Source organism: Prinia subflava, chromosome 19 (genome assembly GCF_021018805.1).
Source record: "Prinia subflava isolate CZ2003 ecotype Zambia chromosome 19, Cam_Psub_1.2, whole genome shotgun sequence".
NCBI classification, from domain to species: Eukaryota; Metazoa; Chordata; class Aves; order Passeriformes; family Cisticolidae; genus Prinia; species Prinia subflava.
The window spans coordinates 3,026,155-3,042,716 of record NC_086265.1 but is presented as its reverse complement, the minus strand read 5'-3'; the positions used below and the strand labels follow the sequence as shown (position 1 = coordinate 3,042,716).

The 16,562-nt window shown below is 43.6% G+C and overlaps 1 protein-coding gene across 1 annotated transcript in view; it reads right to left on the bottom strand.

Moving 5' to 3' along the window:
• Positions 1-1,016: 1,016 nt before the first annotated feature.
• The window catches only part of MLXIP (MLX interacting protein), a 43,920-nt gene continuing 28,374 nt past the window's right edge, over positions 1,017-16,562 (bottom strand). Inside the window, exons 10-17 of the mRNA XM_063415666.1 lie at positions 13,974-14,095; positions 13,071-13,257; positions 12,184-12,308; positions 9,628-9,726; positions 8,321-8,448; positions 7,495-7,618; positions 6,762-6,891; positions 1,017-6,286 (exon numbers count right to left, since the gene is read on the bottom strand). Coding sequence (XP_063271736.1) covers positions 6,165-6,286; positions 6,762-6,891; positions 7,495-7,618; positions 8,321-8,448; positions 9,628-9,726; positions 12,184-12,308; positions 13,071-13,257; positions 13,974-14,095 — 1,037 coding nt within the window. The 3' untranslated portion in view covers positions 1,017-6,164. The remainder of the gene's footprint in view (positions 6,287-6,761; positions 6,892-7,494; positions 7,619-8,320; positions 8,449-9,627; positions 9,727-12,183; positions 12,309-13,070; positions 13,258-13,973; positions 14,096-16,562) is intronic.

The following is a 16,562-nucleotide window of genomic DNA, read 5'->3' as shown; positions in this document are numbered from 1 at the left end:
TGAGCATTCCATTCCATTCTTTTAGCTATAAAGAGAGCCCTGAGCTGTCTGCCCACTGGAGGGCCAGTTCCCTTACAACAGTGATTTTGTTTGGCATCATCTCCACAGAGCAAGTGCAGGTCCACTTTTGGCAGTGTTCAAGGATTAGATGAGCCACAAAAAGAAACCACCAATGCTTTTGGCACCTCAGCTGAAGTTATAGCAGCCTCCCTGAAATCACCACTCAATCAGCACTACAGAAACAGTGCTCTGCAGCCACAGCTTCCTCCCAGAGAGCCTCGATAGCATCGCTGCAGTAACCCTGGCATTTGTAGTGCTTGGTCAAGAGTGAAGGCAGGCTAAAGAGATGGTTTGTCACTGCTGAAATAGCACTGCTCTTCACCGCCACAAAAATGCTTTCTGTGAGATCAAGCTTGTGATTTCTGAAAAATTAAATGCAGGGGTTTTGGACCCTGCTGTACCTCCTGCCCTCCTGGAACCGCAGGCCTGACTCACCAGAAGTTCTTATCAGAAATACCAAATCAAAGGCACCAATCACAAGAATGACATCAACCAGCACCAACTCTTGTGCGGTGATTTTAAAATAAAATCCTTCTTTTCACTCTTTTATTACCTTTCACTTCAACTAGAGCCTCACTGCTGCTTCCACTAAGCAAGAAAATCCAAAATGCCAGGGAGGAGACAACTGAAGCACGGAGAGCTGGAGTGTCCTAGCAGGGAAAAACAAAAATCAATCATTAAAGGCAGATTTATTAATTTCATTTTTTAAATGGACTTAAGCAGCTCTATCCCAAAAGGAGTCCAAACTTCAGCAATTCCAGAGAGGATACAGGGCCCTGCTCTGGGAATGCCAAACACACAGACCCAAAGGTAACCCCAGCACAGCTCACAGGGAAATGAGCTCTTGTCACCTTTTAGAGCTGCAAACAGGATGCCAGGTGCTGACCCTGGTCCAGGAATAATTCTACTTACTATTCCTCCACCTCCAGTTAGAAAATAAAGGCATTACAACCAGATTCTTCCAAAAAATATCCTTTATTGTTTTGGTTGTAAATATAAAAAAATGCATTGCACAATTTAACATACCTACTGAAAAGTGCTACATTTCAACAGCACAACAGAAGTTGTCATGCAACAGAACAGGAAACCTAAGCAAAGCAAGAGCACAACCTGAAGTCCTCATACCTTCAAGCCTTTTTTTTTTCCTTTTTTCTTAACAAGAATTAATTCCACTCACTTAAAACACATTTAAATACAAGGTTAGAAGAAGAAAATTATCTATTTATTAACTGTATTGTTAAAAAGCTTGCTCGTAATATTGATATCTTTTGATTGAAAACCTTATCCATGTTGGAAAAGTTCAGATATAAAAAGTTCAGACAACGGCTACAAATTAATTCCATTACATCCCTAAAGTGTGTTTCTTTGTCACTGAAGTCACCATAATTGTAACTGAAGAACTCAAGTTTTACAGATAAAGCTACAGTTTGGTTCTACCACTTCTGCTCTAACACAGTAAATGAGCAGAAAATCCAACCAAGAATGAAACCAAAGAAAACTACAGCTCTAACTGATATTGTGGGAAAAATATTGGGGTCCTATAAAAGAAGAAAACCCAAAACAAAACATCTCCTCTGAAACTCAAGTGTATAAATTGAGGAGTAATAGAAAAACTCCTAATGTCTCACCTAATTTTAAAAACTCCTAAAAATTACAAACAATTGTCCAGAGTCCTCCAGACTGGTGTGACTGAATCCCTAAAGAACCTGAATTGGATGCCATCAGCCTTTTGATTTTTGGTGGTTTTCCATGCAATAAGGGGGAAAGGAACCAAAAAATAAAAAGAAAAAGGAGAAAACAATGAAAAATCCATTCAATTTTCAGCAGTACCTTCTAGCTGGCAACATCAAGGCAAGAATTATCCACTCCAGAAACTGAGAAAGTGAAACAGCCTTCAAATAAGCATTATCTTACTGAACATTTCTGCAGTAAGCTTCCCTCTCCTGTTTTCAAACTGCTTTTCAGGAGTTTTGGGCTTTAAAAGCAAACAAAACTAAATTTACCAGTCCCTGTCCTTTCTACCACACGTGAACACACACACACTCACACAGGAATGTAAAAAAAACCTGAAGGTACAAAGGGAGGCAGATTTTCAATACATTTGACAGCCCTTTGTCTTTTCAAGCCATCTCAGATTTAGAGGTTGAAGCCCTTGCCTGTCTCCTGGGTTTGGCAGAGCACAGGTTGTGTCCATTTGTGCACACGTGTTCCTGCACATGGCAGTGGAGAGGGGTGGATTCTGCAGGAAAGATGTGATTTTTTCCAAACACAGACACAGTTAGTTACTCACAGCCTCAGCCTGAAAGGGTCACAGTAATGCCACAAAGATAAAATCCTCTAAAAAGCCAGGGAAGCCCCACTTCCTCCATTCGCTGAATTTTCCACAGAGCATCACTTCAGGTGCAAAAATGAGTGACTTATGATTAATCAAATGCATACAAGACACCAAGATCTAAGGCACAGATGGAAACATTCTACTAACCACCCCCTTGAAGGAAGCCTTCCCCAGGGGTCTAGGAAAGCATGGAAGAACATTCCAGTCAGGCCAAATGGTATTAACCAGGAATCCTTTGGTTTTGTGCAGAGATCAGACTGTCATGGTGAAGTGTGCACTTGTCTCTGATCCCACTCCTCAGCAATTTCTTCTGTTCTAGTTTGTTCCTGGACCTTCACCCCTTACTCCTCTTGCTAAAACGAGGCCAATAATTACAATACAAGCTAATAACTACACCAGATAATGCCCACGTTCTCCAGAACTTGTGTTTGGTGTGGAGACACCTACAGTATATCAATTAATACAATTTGAGGTCAGAAAGAACCAGCAGACAATCCCAGTTTGGCTTTGTGCGTATCACAGGCCATAAATAGGTTATTTAGCCATTCCTTTAATGAGGGAAACATTTGGATTTGACAGAATATGACTTGTACTCAGTTATATGGGGGTTCTCCAAAAGTTTAGCACCAGACAGATGTGCAGCACCTGCAATTCTGTGCAGACTATAGGCACTGTGTGTTTGGCTTGCTTACTTTGGTGACACTGAGGAAATCAGAGTGCTTAAATTACAGGAGAAATTGTTATCAAACTTTGAAAAAAATATTTAAACTCCTCCATGGGTAAGAAATACAGACTAAAGTGTTTAAACATAAATCAAAGTGGAAAACTGTGCAGGAACTAATACATACATGGTCCATCCTCTTTCCATACCAATCTTTAGTGGTTCTACTGTTCAGATGTGAGACATAAACCAGCTTTTTTCCTCCTGTGTTTCCAACTGAAGTGAGATCACTCTCCTCACAAGGCTGACTGATAAAAGAATTCTGATCTGCAATAACAGGGTGACAAGAATTTATTGAATCACTGCTTCAAAGAGCAGCCACATCATTTCTGGTAATTGCACTAGCGGGAAGCATCTTTTCACTTTTCCTTTCCTCCCTCCTACACTCTTGCCTAAGTGAGCAATATTTAATTTTTTTCTCTTTAAGATTTGGAGTTTTTTAACAGTGCATTGAGTTTGTTTCTGCACCACAATTTGTTACACTCTCCCTCCAATTGTAACCAGCTCACAGTGCATTCTGATGGATGAGTTTTCCATCCACACCAAAACTGTGAATGGACAGAGTTTTTGGCAGTTCAGGTGCATTTCCCCTCCCTGCTCCTTTCAGGCTGCTTTCAGTTTCCAGCCCATTCAGTGAGCTATGGGATGTCAGGATTTCAGTTCTCACACCTCCCTGGGCCCTGAAGGATGATTTTACTGCACTGTGCTTGTTGGGACCAAACTCCCACGTCATCGATACCAGCAATGGTAAAAATCACACACCATCACTGCTGACAAGCAGGAGATCACATTGCAAGGGAGGCACTAAAGAATCTGCTCATCTGAAAAGGTCAGCAAAAACACCAGCCCTTGGGCAATATGCCTGCTGCTTTCTTGCTAGAAACCCAGATGTTTTTAACACACAAACACTGAGACCATTCCACTGAGTAAAGGACATCAGGGACATCCTCAGCTCACTAGAGTGTAAAATGATTTTACTGGAGTCAAATCCACAACCAGTGATAAAAATGGGAGGATTGAAAGCCGTGATTCAAAAAAGGATTTACTTATTCAACACTTCTTACCCAGATAAAAGAATATTGCTTAACTGATTACAACATTATGAAAGATGTAGGAATGGATCCCTCCAGAAAATCTACTCACTATTTCATCACTATGACAACCTGTGCATACCATTCCTTGGCTGAGACTTGGAATTTTGTTGCTTCTATCACAGGGACACAGGTTTTCACATGTGCCACGAACTTCAAATTATATGTCAAATCTACTGTAAAAAAAAAAAAGAAGAAATAAAAGTATTTCCCCCTCTGCCTGCACAGCTCCAGGAAGCTGTGTTGGTACAAAATTTAACATTCTGCCTTCCCCTTCAGCCCTCAGTCCCTTCCATGCAGGGAGAGGCTCACCTTTTGTGCCTTGTCCTTGCTACACTGCTGCTCGCACAGAGGAAACTCTGCAAGAAAAGCCATCAGCAGCAAAAACTCAGGACAAAGGAGAAACAAGAACAAAACCACTGCCTGTGCTCAGCCCCACTTCCCAGGCCAATTGCTTCCTTCCAAACTTTGGCCCTCAAGTGGAGGAGATTGGGGACAATGCTGAGAAAAGCTCCTTTCCCCAGGGAGAACCTGCTGAGCCCATTTCACAGTGTGCAACCCCCAAGAGTTCCAGTTATTCCTCACTCTCCCACTGTGAGAGGCTGCACAGCACCTCCAGCCTGCTCTTGGAGCTGGAAGAAAACTGCTCCAGGGAAGGGTTCCCACCATTTGCACAGCTCTGAACAATCAGGATCAAGTTGTGAGTGGAATTACAGGGGGCATGGGATGATCCCAGACCATGAACAATCAGCTGAATGAACATCCCAGTGCTGTCTAAGGATGGACAATCACTGCTGGCACGGGACTCAGTTTACCTGCAGCAGAGCACAGTACGTGCTGAAACTGTCCCAGGAAAATGTTGTGCAGTATTTTGAGTTTTAAACTTATTTTTACATGTTCTGTAACTCATGTTGAACATATCTTCCCATACAGACCAGGCCTAGCAAAGTCCTTCAGGTTTTTCAGACAGAAGGCAGAAAGAAAAAGCAAAAAACGACAAAGAAGCAAAGAACTGACTGCAAGTCTTTGTGGTTTGATATAGCTTCTGAGATAATAAAAAAGCCAATTTTTTAACATTACAAACTCAACTCTTGTCTCTGAAGTGCTACTACATTTACCTATGGATGTGTTTTATATGTGCACATTTTGTGAGGATGGCAGCTGAACTGGGCAGAGTGCAAGAAAATAGTTCACTGATTAAACTGATATAAAGTTCATGTATTTATCCTAATTGCAGAATTTATACAATCTAAACCTGCTTTCTTGCACTTACTGCACAGCCTGCTACTCCCTTACATGGCTATATAAAAAAAATAAAAATCAGCTACTTTATTTACTAGAAAATAAAGCATATCTTGAAACTGATCAAATGCAATGATACACTCATTAAAATAAAAATACACAAAACACAGCCTGAGATTTTAATTCTAGTATTTTTGCCATGAGTTGACATCACTGACGGATTTTTCTTCTCCTTTGGTTTTTCATATCCTGTTTAACAATTTTCACTATTCAAGTAAAACACATGGAACTGAATACCAGAAAACAAAACAAAAAGCACATTTTGCTTCACGAAATCCAAAGTATTTTCTCCCCTTGAAGAGCACATTCCTCGGTGTACAGGACTTACACTTCAGAGAACTGAGAGTGTTCCATTAGTTGCATAAGGATGCATTGATGGAGATCTATTGCTGCCTGCAGGGCACAAACCTGCTGAGTTTACCTGAGCTTGGTGTTTTTTTCTCACATGACAGAGCACAGCACAGCACTGGGGAGGAACCCGAATGTTGTGACAACGCTGCTTGGCCTGCGCCTCTCCGCGAGGCAGGCCCGGGTGCCCTGAACATCTCGGGTGATGGAGAGAAGCCCTTCTAAAGTGCACGGACTGCAGGGGCCTGGGCAGGCAGGGCCTGGCGGGTTCTCCACCCCTGGACAAGCACCGCGGTGTCTTTGGCTGTTAGGTGTCCCCAGCTCTCTTGCTGGCCTTGGCCACGGCCTCCCGCGCCTGCTCCGGCAGCCGCGACGGGTCCGACAGGATCGAGGTGCTCCTGCTCAGGTGCCGCAGGGTGTTCAGCACCACTGGCAAAAATAAAAGGCAGGAAAGCATCAGGAAAAGCTGTTAATGTGACTGGTATTTCTTCTGCAAATGAGAGCACCCCTTGACAGCTATAAAAGTAAATTAAATTCTTGCTGAAAGGCAAGAGGGAAAGAATCGAGCAATGATGTTCAAACAGGAGGTCACTCCAAAGCTGAACACAAATCTCAGAGGTCTTCCCTCATTATGAGATAAATCACACTGCCAAATGTACTCCAACTAGAGCCAAGCTTTTGAAATTTAAGTCTAGTTAAAGACAGTTTAAATTCTGGTCTGTTCAACTTTTTTTTTCTGTCTTCACAGTCAGAAGAGGCTCTTATTTTTTCACTGAGCTAACAAAAAGGAAGCGAAAGTCACATTCAGCATCATGTGCTTTCTTTGCCATGCTCAGACTTTAAAAAAATGCTATTATATTGTACTTTCTATGATCTGAAGAGCTGATGGATGGAATCCACTTACTTGGCCTCAGAACAGGAAGAGAACAGTGCTGATCCAACCAGGCCAGTGCAGTTTCGTTCAGATCCTTAAAGCTTGTTGTGGAAACCATCCCATTGAAGGACTCAAACAATGGCTTGATAATAATGCTGAACTGCAAACCATCAAATGTCAAGGGAGACAACAAAGGGGGAGTCCAAAATATTCTATGGGAATGGCTATGGCACAGAAAACATTGGATTTCTAAATGGACTTCAACTGCCAGAGGGATTGCAATATTTAAATAATTGTATTTTCAAATCTAAGACTGAGGAAAAAATTGAACCTTAGTTCCTAGTGATATTTATTATATTTTGCAAAGTTCCTCCACACTGACCTGAAGAGGAAAAAAGGAAAGGGGAACATGCAAGTTTTTGAACAGCTTCGGTAACTAATTCTTTTCCCCCTGAAAATTGACTATGTATGTTTCCCAAAAGACAACCAGAGCTGCAGTTCCAGCAGAGTCCACAAATATTTCTTGCAGGACAATAACCTAGCAAGGAAATCTTGCCTCTGCATTGCATTTTACTTTCCAGCTACCTCCCACACGTTGATGTGAACAAGTTCTGCATGAATCCATATCCACACACAGATGTGGATGAAAATTAAGGACATTTGCTATTTAAGTAACTTGGCTTAAAGTCACATATCAGAATCCCAAGTTTTTGGCTCTAAAAGTACCAAAGCCCAAGTTGATCAGGCTGGTATAAAAGGATACAATCCAAAACTTCCAGTTCTGCAGGGTCCTGTTTCTCACGTACTCATCAAACAACTTCCTCATGTGGTCAAACCTTTGCCGCGTCACAGGAACCCCGGTAGCAGGGAGCTGCTGCTGGCAAGAACTGGAAAGAAGTTTGGAGGTCAGAATCCCACCAAAAAGGACATTTCCCTTCCAGACTAAACTGCAGCAGGAGGAAAGGGTGTATTCTTGGTATCCCTGGTGGAGGGGCTTCCCAGTGCATGCCCTGAGAGTGTAAAGATTTTGATTTGCTGCTAATTCTAACATTATGTCTAAATGTTAAAGTTCTGGAGATGGAAGTAAAGCCACTCCAGTTCTCAATGTGCTTTGCAATAGTACATAATCATAAACCCACAGAGCAAACTGAGGCACTGGGAAGGTGATTCATCACAGTTATGTTCAGCCAGTGGCAAACCTCTGGAGCCCAAGTTCTGGGTCTTATGTACTCAACCACAACTTTCTATAAAATCTGACTGCATTTGAAAATAAAACTTCAGCAAAGCCATTGTGAAGAGTGAGAGCTCAATCACCAATGAGCTTGATAAAAACATCCTCCCTGACTTCTCAGAACTATTCTGGCCTGACACATCCTCCCTGATGCTGCCCCTGTTGCGCATTCCATGCTCAGGAATCCCCACAGCTTGCACCAGCACCCATCCCACAGCAGCTCTGCCTGGAGCTGGCAGCAGCTCTGCTGTGTCCATCACCCCTCTGCTCCCTGGTGTGACACTGAGCACGCACTCCCTGCTACTGCCCCAGGCACTCCTGAAGCTGCTGCTCCCTCCCTGAAGCTCCCCGTTCTCACAGGATGGTGGCGTTCAGCTCCTCGATCTCCTCCCGGAGGCGCCTGGTCTCCTCCTGCATCTGCGTCCTCTCCTGCTGCAGCTTGGCGATGTACTCCACTGTCTTCTGCAGCGTGATGGCGTGGCTGATCTAGGCCAAGCACAGACACACAGCTCGTTTCCTGAAACAACCTGAGCTTCGTGAAGCTGGTCCTCCTAACCTGCACTCCAGCACCTTTTAATTTTCCTCCACTGTGTGTAAAAGCACACGGTCAGGCAGAGCAAAACGCTTCAGATGCTCAACTCTGCATTTCTCTAAATCCTCTCTGCACTCCAGTACAGAACCTGTACTGTTTGGGTTGTTTTCTTCCATAAATTACATTCCTGCTACTTCGTTGAAAGAAGAATTTTAATAATTTAAAATGTTTTGTTTCATTATCTGTCCTCGTAAAAATATTTATAGTTCTTCCTTATGTGCTGAAGGATGTGCTACATCTCCAGACAGATTTATAGGGCTAGCGAAAGCTCTGCTTGAAGTTGATAATATAAAATATTTACTTTGGGAAACCTGAAGTTATTAAACAGAAGGACCCATCAAAGGAGACAGATAATAATACTCTTCAGTTTGGAAGAGCCAATTAAATATCTGTACTTGAGAAATAAAATAATCAGACATTTCAGTAAAGCTGAATTTTCAAAAAGGACTTCCTTTTAAAATAGGCTATTCAAGTCAGGAAGTGAAATTCTGACAACATATTGCCTAAATTTCTGAAACTATAAAAACGTAAACAAATCAACATGCTGCACAAAAAGCTTTCATATTTTCCATGTTTCAAATCTCCTGGTATTTAAAGTCACCAAGAATTTTTTTGTGCAGTTGTATCTGTATTTCAATTTAGTGAACTAAGTTAAGTAGTGTAGCCAAAGTAAGTTTTTAGTTTGGACAAACTAATTTGACAACGAAAAATCATTTGGGATTTTTTTTCTCTGTAAACCCATGCACAAAAGACAAGTGAAAGGGGAAAAAAAGGGCCTGATTCTTAAAGACAGCTGGGTGGTGTAAAGACTCCTAAAAGAGATTTTCCAAATCATCTGAACTGACCACACCTCTGACTCCTGCTGGGAGGCAGAGATCTCAATGGCGTAGAAAATTTTAGGAATTTATCTGAGCTTTTCCATTCTACCTCTGCTCACTGCTGTGTTCCAGCAGTGTGTGTTCTATGCTCAGCTGACCACTCAGCAGTGAAATGATTACATTTATTAACAAGGCTTTTAGAATGGCTCTTTCTTACATTTCACATTAAACTCTAAGTGCTGCTGCAGTACTTACCGACTTGGAGTTGGCTGACACCAAGCTGTTGAGAGCACTGAAACCAATCTTGATATTAGACCTTCGTTTTTGTTCTGAAAGATGCCTCATCCTTCGATTCTGCATAAATAAAATCAGCTCAGTCTATGCTGTTCTCCTTCACTACGCTGTGACTATTTCAGCTACTCAAATTCAGTGTCATTTTTGATGACTTGCTGGCATTCACAGTCTCCCTTGGAATGACTCTCCAGAATCTTAATACTGAATTGACAGTGTGTTTGTGGACCAACCCACCTCTGACATCTGCACCTATTTTAAGCATCACATGCCAGGATGGCAAGGAGAAAATCTGAAAGATACTTTATTACATGAAGGTTCTAGACTTGTACTGCATGCACATGATTTGTTACTTGCCAGCAAAGCACACGAAGGTTTGAAAGACACTGTTTGTCTGTGGAGTGCTTTAACAGGAAGAAAAGGTTACCCTACACCTCCTTCTAAACTTCAGCTGTGTCATCAGGATGTAAAATATTTAGGATTTATATTATCAAAAGCACAAAGATCAGTAGACCCAGAATTGGTCCAGCCTGTGGTAGAAACACCTCAAAATGAGTAACAAAGCAAAGAGCTGGCAGGATTTTCTAGGCACAGGAGAATCCTGCAGCCCCTGGAGCCCAGGGCTGGGGAGCTACATAAACCACTGAGAGGAGCTGCCAAGGGTGGTGTCCACAGAAAGAGAAGACTTTGCAAGCTGTAAAAGGAGCTCTAGTTTCTGCTCTGGCCCTGGGAATGCCAGATTATCCCAGGGCCTCTGAGCTGCTGAGGATCCCTTCCCAAAGCTGGGGCCACACCGCCGCCCTGTGGCTCCTGCCCAGCTCAGCTGGAGCCTGGAACAGCCACGGAGCATCCCTGGGATGGTGTCACAGCCACAGCAGGGACACAGAGAAACGATCCAGGAAGGAACAAAACAACTCCAGATACGACTCCAAAAATCCCCACTCCACACAGAGGTATGTGAAGGAGGTGCAGAGACCATAACTGTGTAACAGCCCTGGGATTTCTTTGTTCTGAGTCCCTCTCTGGCAGCACCAGCCCGAGTTGTTCCTATTGCTGCACCACTCAGTTACTGCTTTTTCCTGGGAGTCTGCCACAGGAAACCTGGGATGAAGAAACTTCTTTAACAGGGTTTGCATTTTGAGAATACATTCCTGCCAGAGTGAGGCTTTCTCACCATCACCCCACTTTAAAATGGAGGAAAGCAATGTCATAAAGCAGTGAAGTGGTTGCCCAAAATCAAAGAAAATGCAAGTTCACGAGCAGAACTGATTTCCAGTGCCCTCTATGCTTTGCCAAACTGAAATACCATGTTAGCCAGCAATACAGAAGTGTTTAATCTAACTAACAATACATAGGAACAAAAGCACATACATCTGGAGCCTAGCAAATATCATGGTTTCTCTCTCTGGCCTTACAAAAAAGTTACTAACAGTACACACCCAAAGCAATTCCTGTCAGAGCAGGTGTGTTTACATGGCTGTAAAGCCTATTTCATAGCCATGTCCCTGCTTTTCCACTTTCCCACCATCAGCCAATCCTACTAATTTGTTCTTTTGTTGCCTTACTCTCTAGCAGCACAACAGGCTGCATCCACTGCTTGTGAGCTTTCATACCAAGCAAATCCCTGCCAACTTTTATGAGTAATTTGCAGCATGGACAGCAAGGGGCAGCTCTGATTGTCCTCTGTAACAGATCCAGACCTGAGTGTAGTGACAGGCTGCAGGTGTTAACTTACCTGTCTGCCCTGGAGTAACCACACTGCCACCAACTCACAGGGTACACAGGGCCAGGGAAAGCCAGAAGGGGGCTGGCACTTGCAAAACTGTTAAGTGATGCTCCCTTTCACAACAGAATGAATGAGAGGGTTACAGCTGATGGTTCTGATGGGGTTTTTGTGGAGAAGTTTCTCATACCACCACAGAAAGTGTTCTGACAAGGTCAGCTCGTGTGTGAGGTACAACCAGCGCTCGGTGCTATCTCTAGACCGCCGAGTTCTTACCCCAGTGATTCCTGAAGGGTTTTACAGGTAACTCGTAGAGTCTGTGGAGCTGCTTCTCTGTGGAGCAGCATAGCATCACTGGAGACATGTAAGTAACTCAGCAGGTCAAGAACTTCCCCTCCAGCGATGGCCAGAGCCCTGCAGACTGAAGAGCCCCAACAGAACAATGGCAAAAAGCCAAGGTTTAGAACACTAAGCCTGAAATCTTTGACCAAGTAAACTGACACCTGTCACAACACTCCTGTGAGCCACAGCAGGAACTGCTGTCATGACCAGAAGGACCTGCAGAGGTACAGCCAAGACTGGCCCCTCTGGTGACACATCCCTGAGGAGCAGAGTAGATTAGAGTCTGACATTTTGGATTTCACAAAGCAGCAGAGATGCAGCAGTAACCTAAACCTGACACACAAACATGCTACTGTCCTGAAGCACAACCTTCTCTAGCCCGTGCTCAGACATCAGGACAGAAAAGCACCTGGGAAGGCAAAGAAGAAAAACCCCTCAAGGGAACAGACACATACCTTAAACGCAGCCACAGCAGGGTCAGTGGCAGGTTTTCCTGAGCAGCTGTTCTGAGGAGACTGCGGACTGGGGCTCTGCTCAGAGGTGCAGGGGGAACCCTGGCCTGAATTCTGACAGTCCCGGCCTTCAGAAGGGAAAAAATACAAGACACATTAACAAACAACTTTCTGTAGCAAATATAACCGGTGAGAAGTTTCTACTCAGAAGTGAACTGAAATGCAGTTGGCAACCAAATTACACTGTTTGATGCAGCAATCACATGCTAGAAAACATCAAGACTGCTGGGAAAGCTCAGGATATCATGTCACACGATACATCCTGAATAGCAAGATGTAACAGTCCTTTCACACACACATACTTCAGCAAAGGCATGTTGGATGCACAGACTGTGATTCCACCGTCCTGCTGGGCTCCCCCATTTGTCTCCAAAGGCCTGGGACATGATGATGACACTTAGAAGCCATTTACCACCAGAACCAGCCCAGGGAATGCTCCATCAATGCACATGCAAAAGGAGTCTTTGCACTTACCTACAAGGATTGTGTCTGAGATCCTCCAGTCAAAATCAGAGCTATGACACTGAGCAACAAACCTATTCAGCACTCCCTACACAGAGGCCTTTCATTTCTTGGTGACTACGACAGCACATCATTTTAGAAAGGAGCCACTTACAGGAAGCACAAAATCAGTTTGTGGGGACACTGAACATTTACAACAAAAATTGCCAACTACTGGATGCAACGGAAGCTGTGGGGTAGAAGGGCCTGAAAAGCCTTTCCTTCAAAAAATTATCCAGGGATCTTCAAGGCCCATTTACACCCTGCCTACCCAACAGAAACACACTTCCATGTGCAGGAGAGAGAATGCTTACAGCTTTCTAACTTACTAGGTGTAGGTGAGGGAACTTGTGAACTGCTACAGTGGGAAGGGATGTGCTCTCCTTTCACCAACACATCCTGGACTACACTAGGAGGGAAGAGATGTGAGACTGTGGACTGGCTTTGTTGACTACTTGGAGCTCGCTGTGCTGGACCAACCAGAATGTTACTACGGAACTCCGTCACCCCGGGAGCCTGGGAACAGCACAGAAACAGCACAGAGGAAAACAGAGAAAGAGAGAGCAGGAGGGGCAGAGGGAGAGAAGGGATGAGAGAAAGGAGAAAGCAGGGGGAGAGATTAAGAAAGAAAAAGAGAGAGAGAGAGATTTGTTACCTTGCCTTTCACTAAAAGTAGCAAATTAATAATACATGATTAACAATCTGATGACATGAAACAAGGGCTAATATATAAGGAATTGGCAGGCACCAAAGTCAGGCTTCTGGCAGGAGACCAGCATCCTTTTATAACTTAAAGCAGTATTACAACACATCAACAGCATAATATACTGAATTCTATCTCCATCTTCCTGCACATACATATTGGGGAAACCCACTCACATACCCAAGGCATGTTTTCCAATATAGCAGTGGAAAGGTGAAAGGAAAGCTCCTTCCAGCTTCTGCACAGTTAAAGCACCAACCATCCCCATCCACAGCACTGTGAATACAGGCCTCCTTGGAATCTTACTGTTGTGTGAGACAACAGAGCCTGTCAAGGCTATAAAGTGCTTCCAAGCCCATAAAGTGGCTACATTAAAAATAAGCAAACATAATGCTGAATGCACAAATGCATACGTTGGGTAACAGATGATTTAGTGGACTCGTTACCCGCCTGAGCACATTATGGCTCTCACTACTTGCAAATAACAGGCCTAGAAAACAAATATGTAATTTTTTTTTCTTCTCCTTACTCTGACAATTCCAGCTGGTGCAATTGCAACATTAGACTGAGACGTGGCTGGCGTCAAAATCCCCTCTCTTTTTAAAGGTGCTGGAGTTACAATCACAGCTCTGGACTGTCCCTGAAAGGCAGCTGAAGAACACAATTCAGTTAGAAGAGTTAATGAGACAAAAAAAAAAGATGGAGATTATTTTGTATTAAATAACTTGTCATTAAACACAGGTGTGGATAAATGGGCATCTAAAATGCCACCAGTCTTCCAATAATCTCAACCCCCTTAATCCAGTACAAAGGACTTCAACACTACAGCTATTTCTGAGCTTTTTAGCATCACTCTCACTGTTTCGAGGTGAATTTACTGAGGTATGTAGTAATTCAGGGAGATGCAAAGTTTTCATTCTGTCAGAGCTAGATTTGACAGGAGGAGGACCATCTTCAGCTCTCCTCTTCCATCCACATTTTGGGATGTCAGGTTTGCTATGCTGACCCAGGAAAGGTCGATGACTCAATACTTCATGTTTCCTTGTATATGTATCTTAAATCCTTTCCCCCAGCACTTCAGCCTACCAGCTTCTTTCACTATCTGGTTTTATAGCTGCTTTAGATGACAGACAACCAAATGTGCTTGGGAATCAGCATCAAAATTACACAAAATATGCTAAAGACCCAAGAGTTCTGCAGTGCTTAGGCAGCTAGAGGTAATTGTGAATAGCAACAAATGTCTCCACGTGAATCTGTGAAGATCTCCATGTAACCAAGGCAGATGTGCAGTTAGTACCACAGCATTCATGCTGACATGGTTCTTACCCAGTCCAGACAGAATATGACTGACCACTTTAAACTGTTATTAAGGGAAGAATCCCACAGAGACACAGCTTCTGTCTGGGTTCTGATAAAACTGAACCAAACATATTTGGCTTCACTCTTGGCTGTACTGGTTCAGCTCTCCTTTGTACAAATGAAGTCATGATGCAGGAGAAGTGTCAGCACAGCCCAGCCCCTGCTGAGCCACCCCTCTGCAGTTCAGCATCAGGATCCTGAAGGACACACACAGCAGGACAGGGAGAATGCAGGGTTATCCAATGTCCCCTCCCTGACAGTGTCACCTGTGAGTGACAGCTGTGTTTTGGAGCTTCTGCACAGCCTCCATAAGAGATGCCTGTGGATTGCACAAACCTCGTGCCAGCCCTGGCGTGGGTCTGTCTGGAGGAGAGCTCTGTCACTGACACAGGGAGCTCATTCTTCGAGCATTCCCACATCTAAAGCTGGAATCACAACCCTTGCACTGTTCACTGATGTTCAGCTGGACTTATGGCATCTCTATTGCCCTCAAGAGCCTCCTCTCACCAGTGCATTAATGCTGCTGCACAGGTTTGGCCTGTCTGACTTCCACATTTGGGGAACTGCAGCAACCAGCAACAATATTTAGAAGCCCCTTTACATGATTCATGTTTCTGTCCTACACATGCATCTTTTGCAGACTTTCCTCCCAAAATCAGCACATTTATAATGAAGTGGTGACAGCAGTGAAGTCTTGCACCTGATTAGACAGTCTGTACAGGTTTTTGTGTCCTTATACCACACAGCAGTTCTAACACAAGATATAATGTAATTTGCTTTACAGTCAGGACATGATTTGTTTGTCCTGAACACAAATGACGGCATAAATGCCTCGATTACAAGTACTGATGTTTATTCTATTGCCAAAAATAAAGCTCTAGTATTTATGTAAATTCTTGGATTTGTCCCCTGAGCTTTATGTCCCAGTAGTTTAGGAACAGCACGATCCCCAAACACATGACACTAATCTAGATGAGAAACAAAGCCACTGGTTGTGATGGTCTAGAAGTCAATGGTGGAGCACTGGGAAAGTAATATATGGGGTGAGGAACAACCCAGGAAGCACTGAGAAAAGCAGGAGCAAAGGCTTTCTGAAAATAAGTTCCCTACAATCTTTATTTACTAGGTGAGAGAAGACTGGTGAAGGTACATGGACTGTTGGTTTATAAAATACTATAGATAGGAACACTGCCATCAACACCCTCATGCTATCAATCCTGGACTAAATTGATCCCAGAGACATCCTAGAATTAGTTCTTGGGTCTGTTCCTCCACTGAACAGTGATTTTTCTTTTTGGTGGGTAACCTCACTATCAGGCCCTGGCAGACACACCTACTCCCTAGTAAAGCTTATTTAACATTACTCCTCCAGGCAGGCTTTTTCTCCAGTTATTGTTGCACATTTCAAGTGGCTGAAGTCACCTGGCCCCCAGCCAGCACAAGTCTAAAAACAGACTGCAATAATCCCAAGAAAAGCGTTCTGCCTGTCCTGCTCCAGCCTTGAGCTCTCCCACAAGAACCACCTCAAGCACAATTCTCTCTCCTTATCTTGTTATTATTTGCCTTGTGCAGCACCAGTGGCTCCAAATCCCATCCAGTGTGGAATTTCCAGGTGTTCCTACCCCAACCTGAAACTCACTCCTGACTTAAAACATCTCAAGGGTCTCTGGACTGCTTGAGACAAAAATCTGCAGCTCCCTCAGGAGCATCTCCTCCTCACTGTGGCTGAATGCTCTGAGGGGCAGTTAAACCCAACACC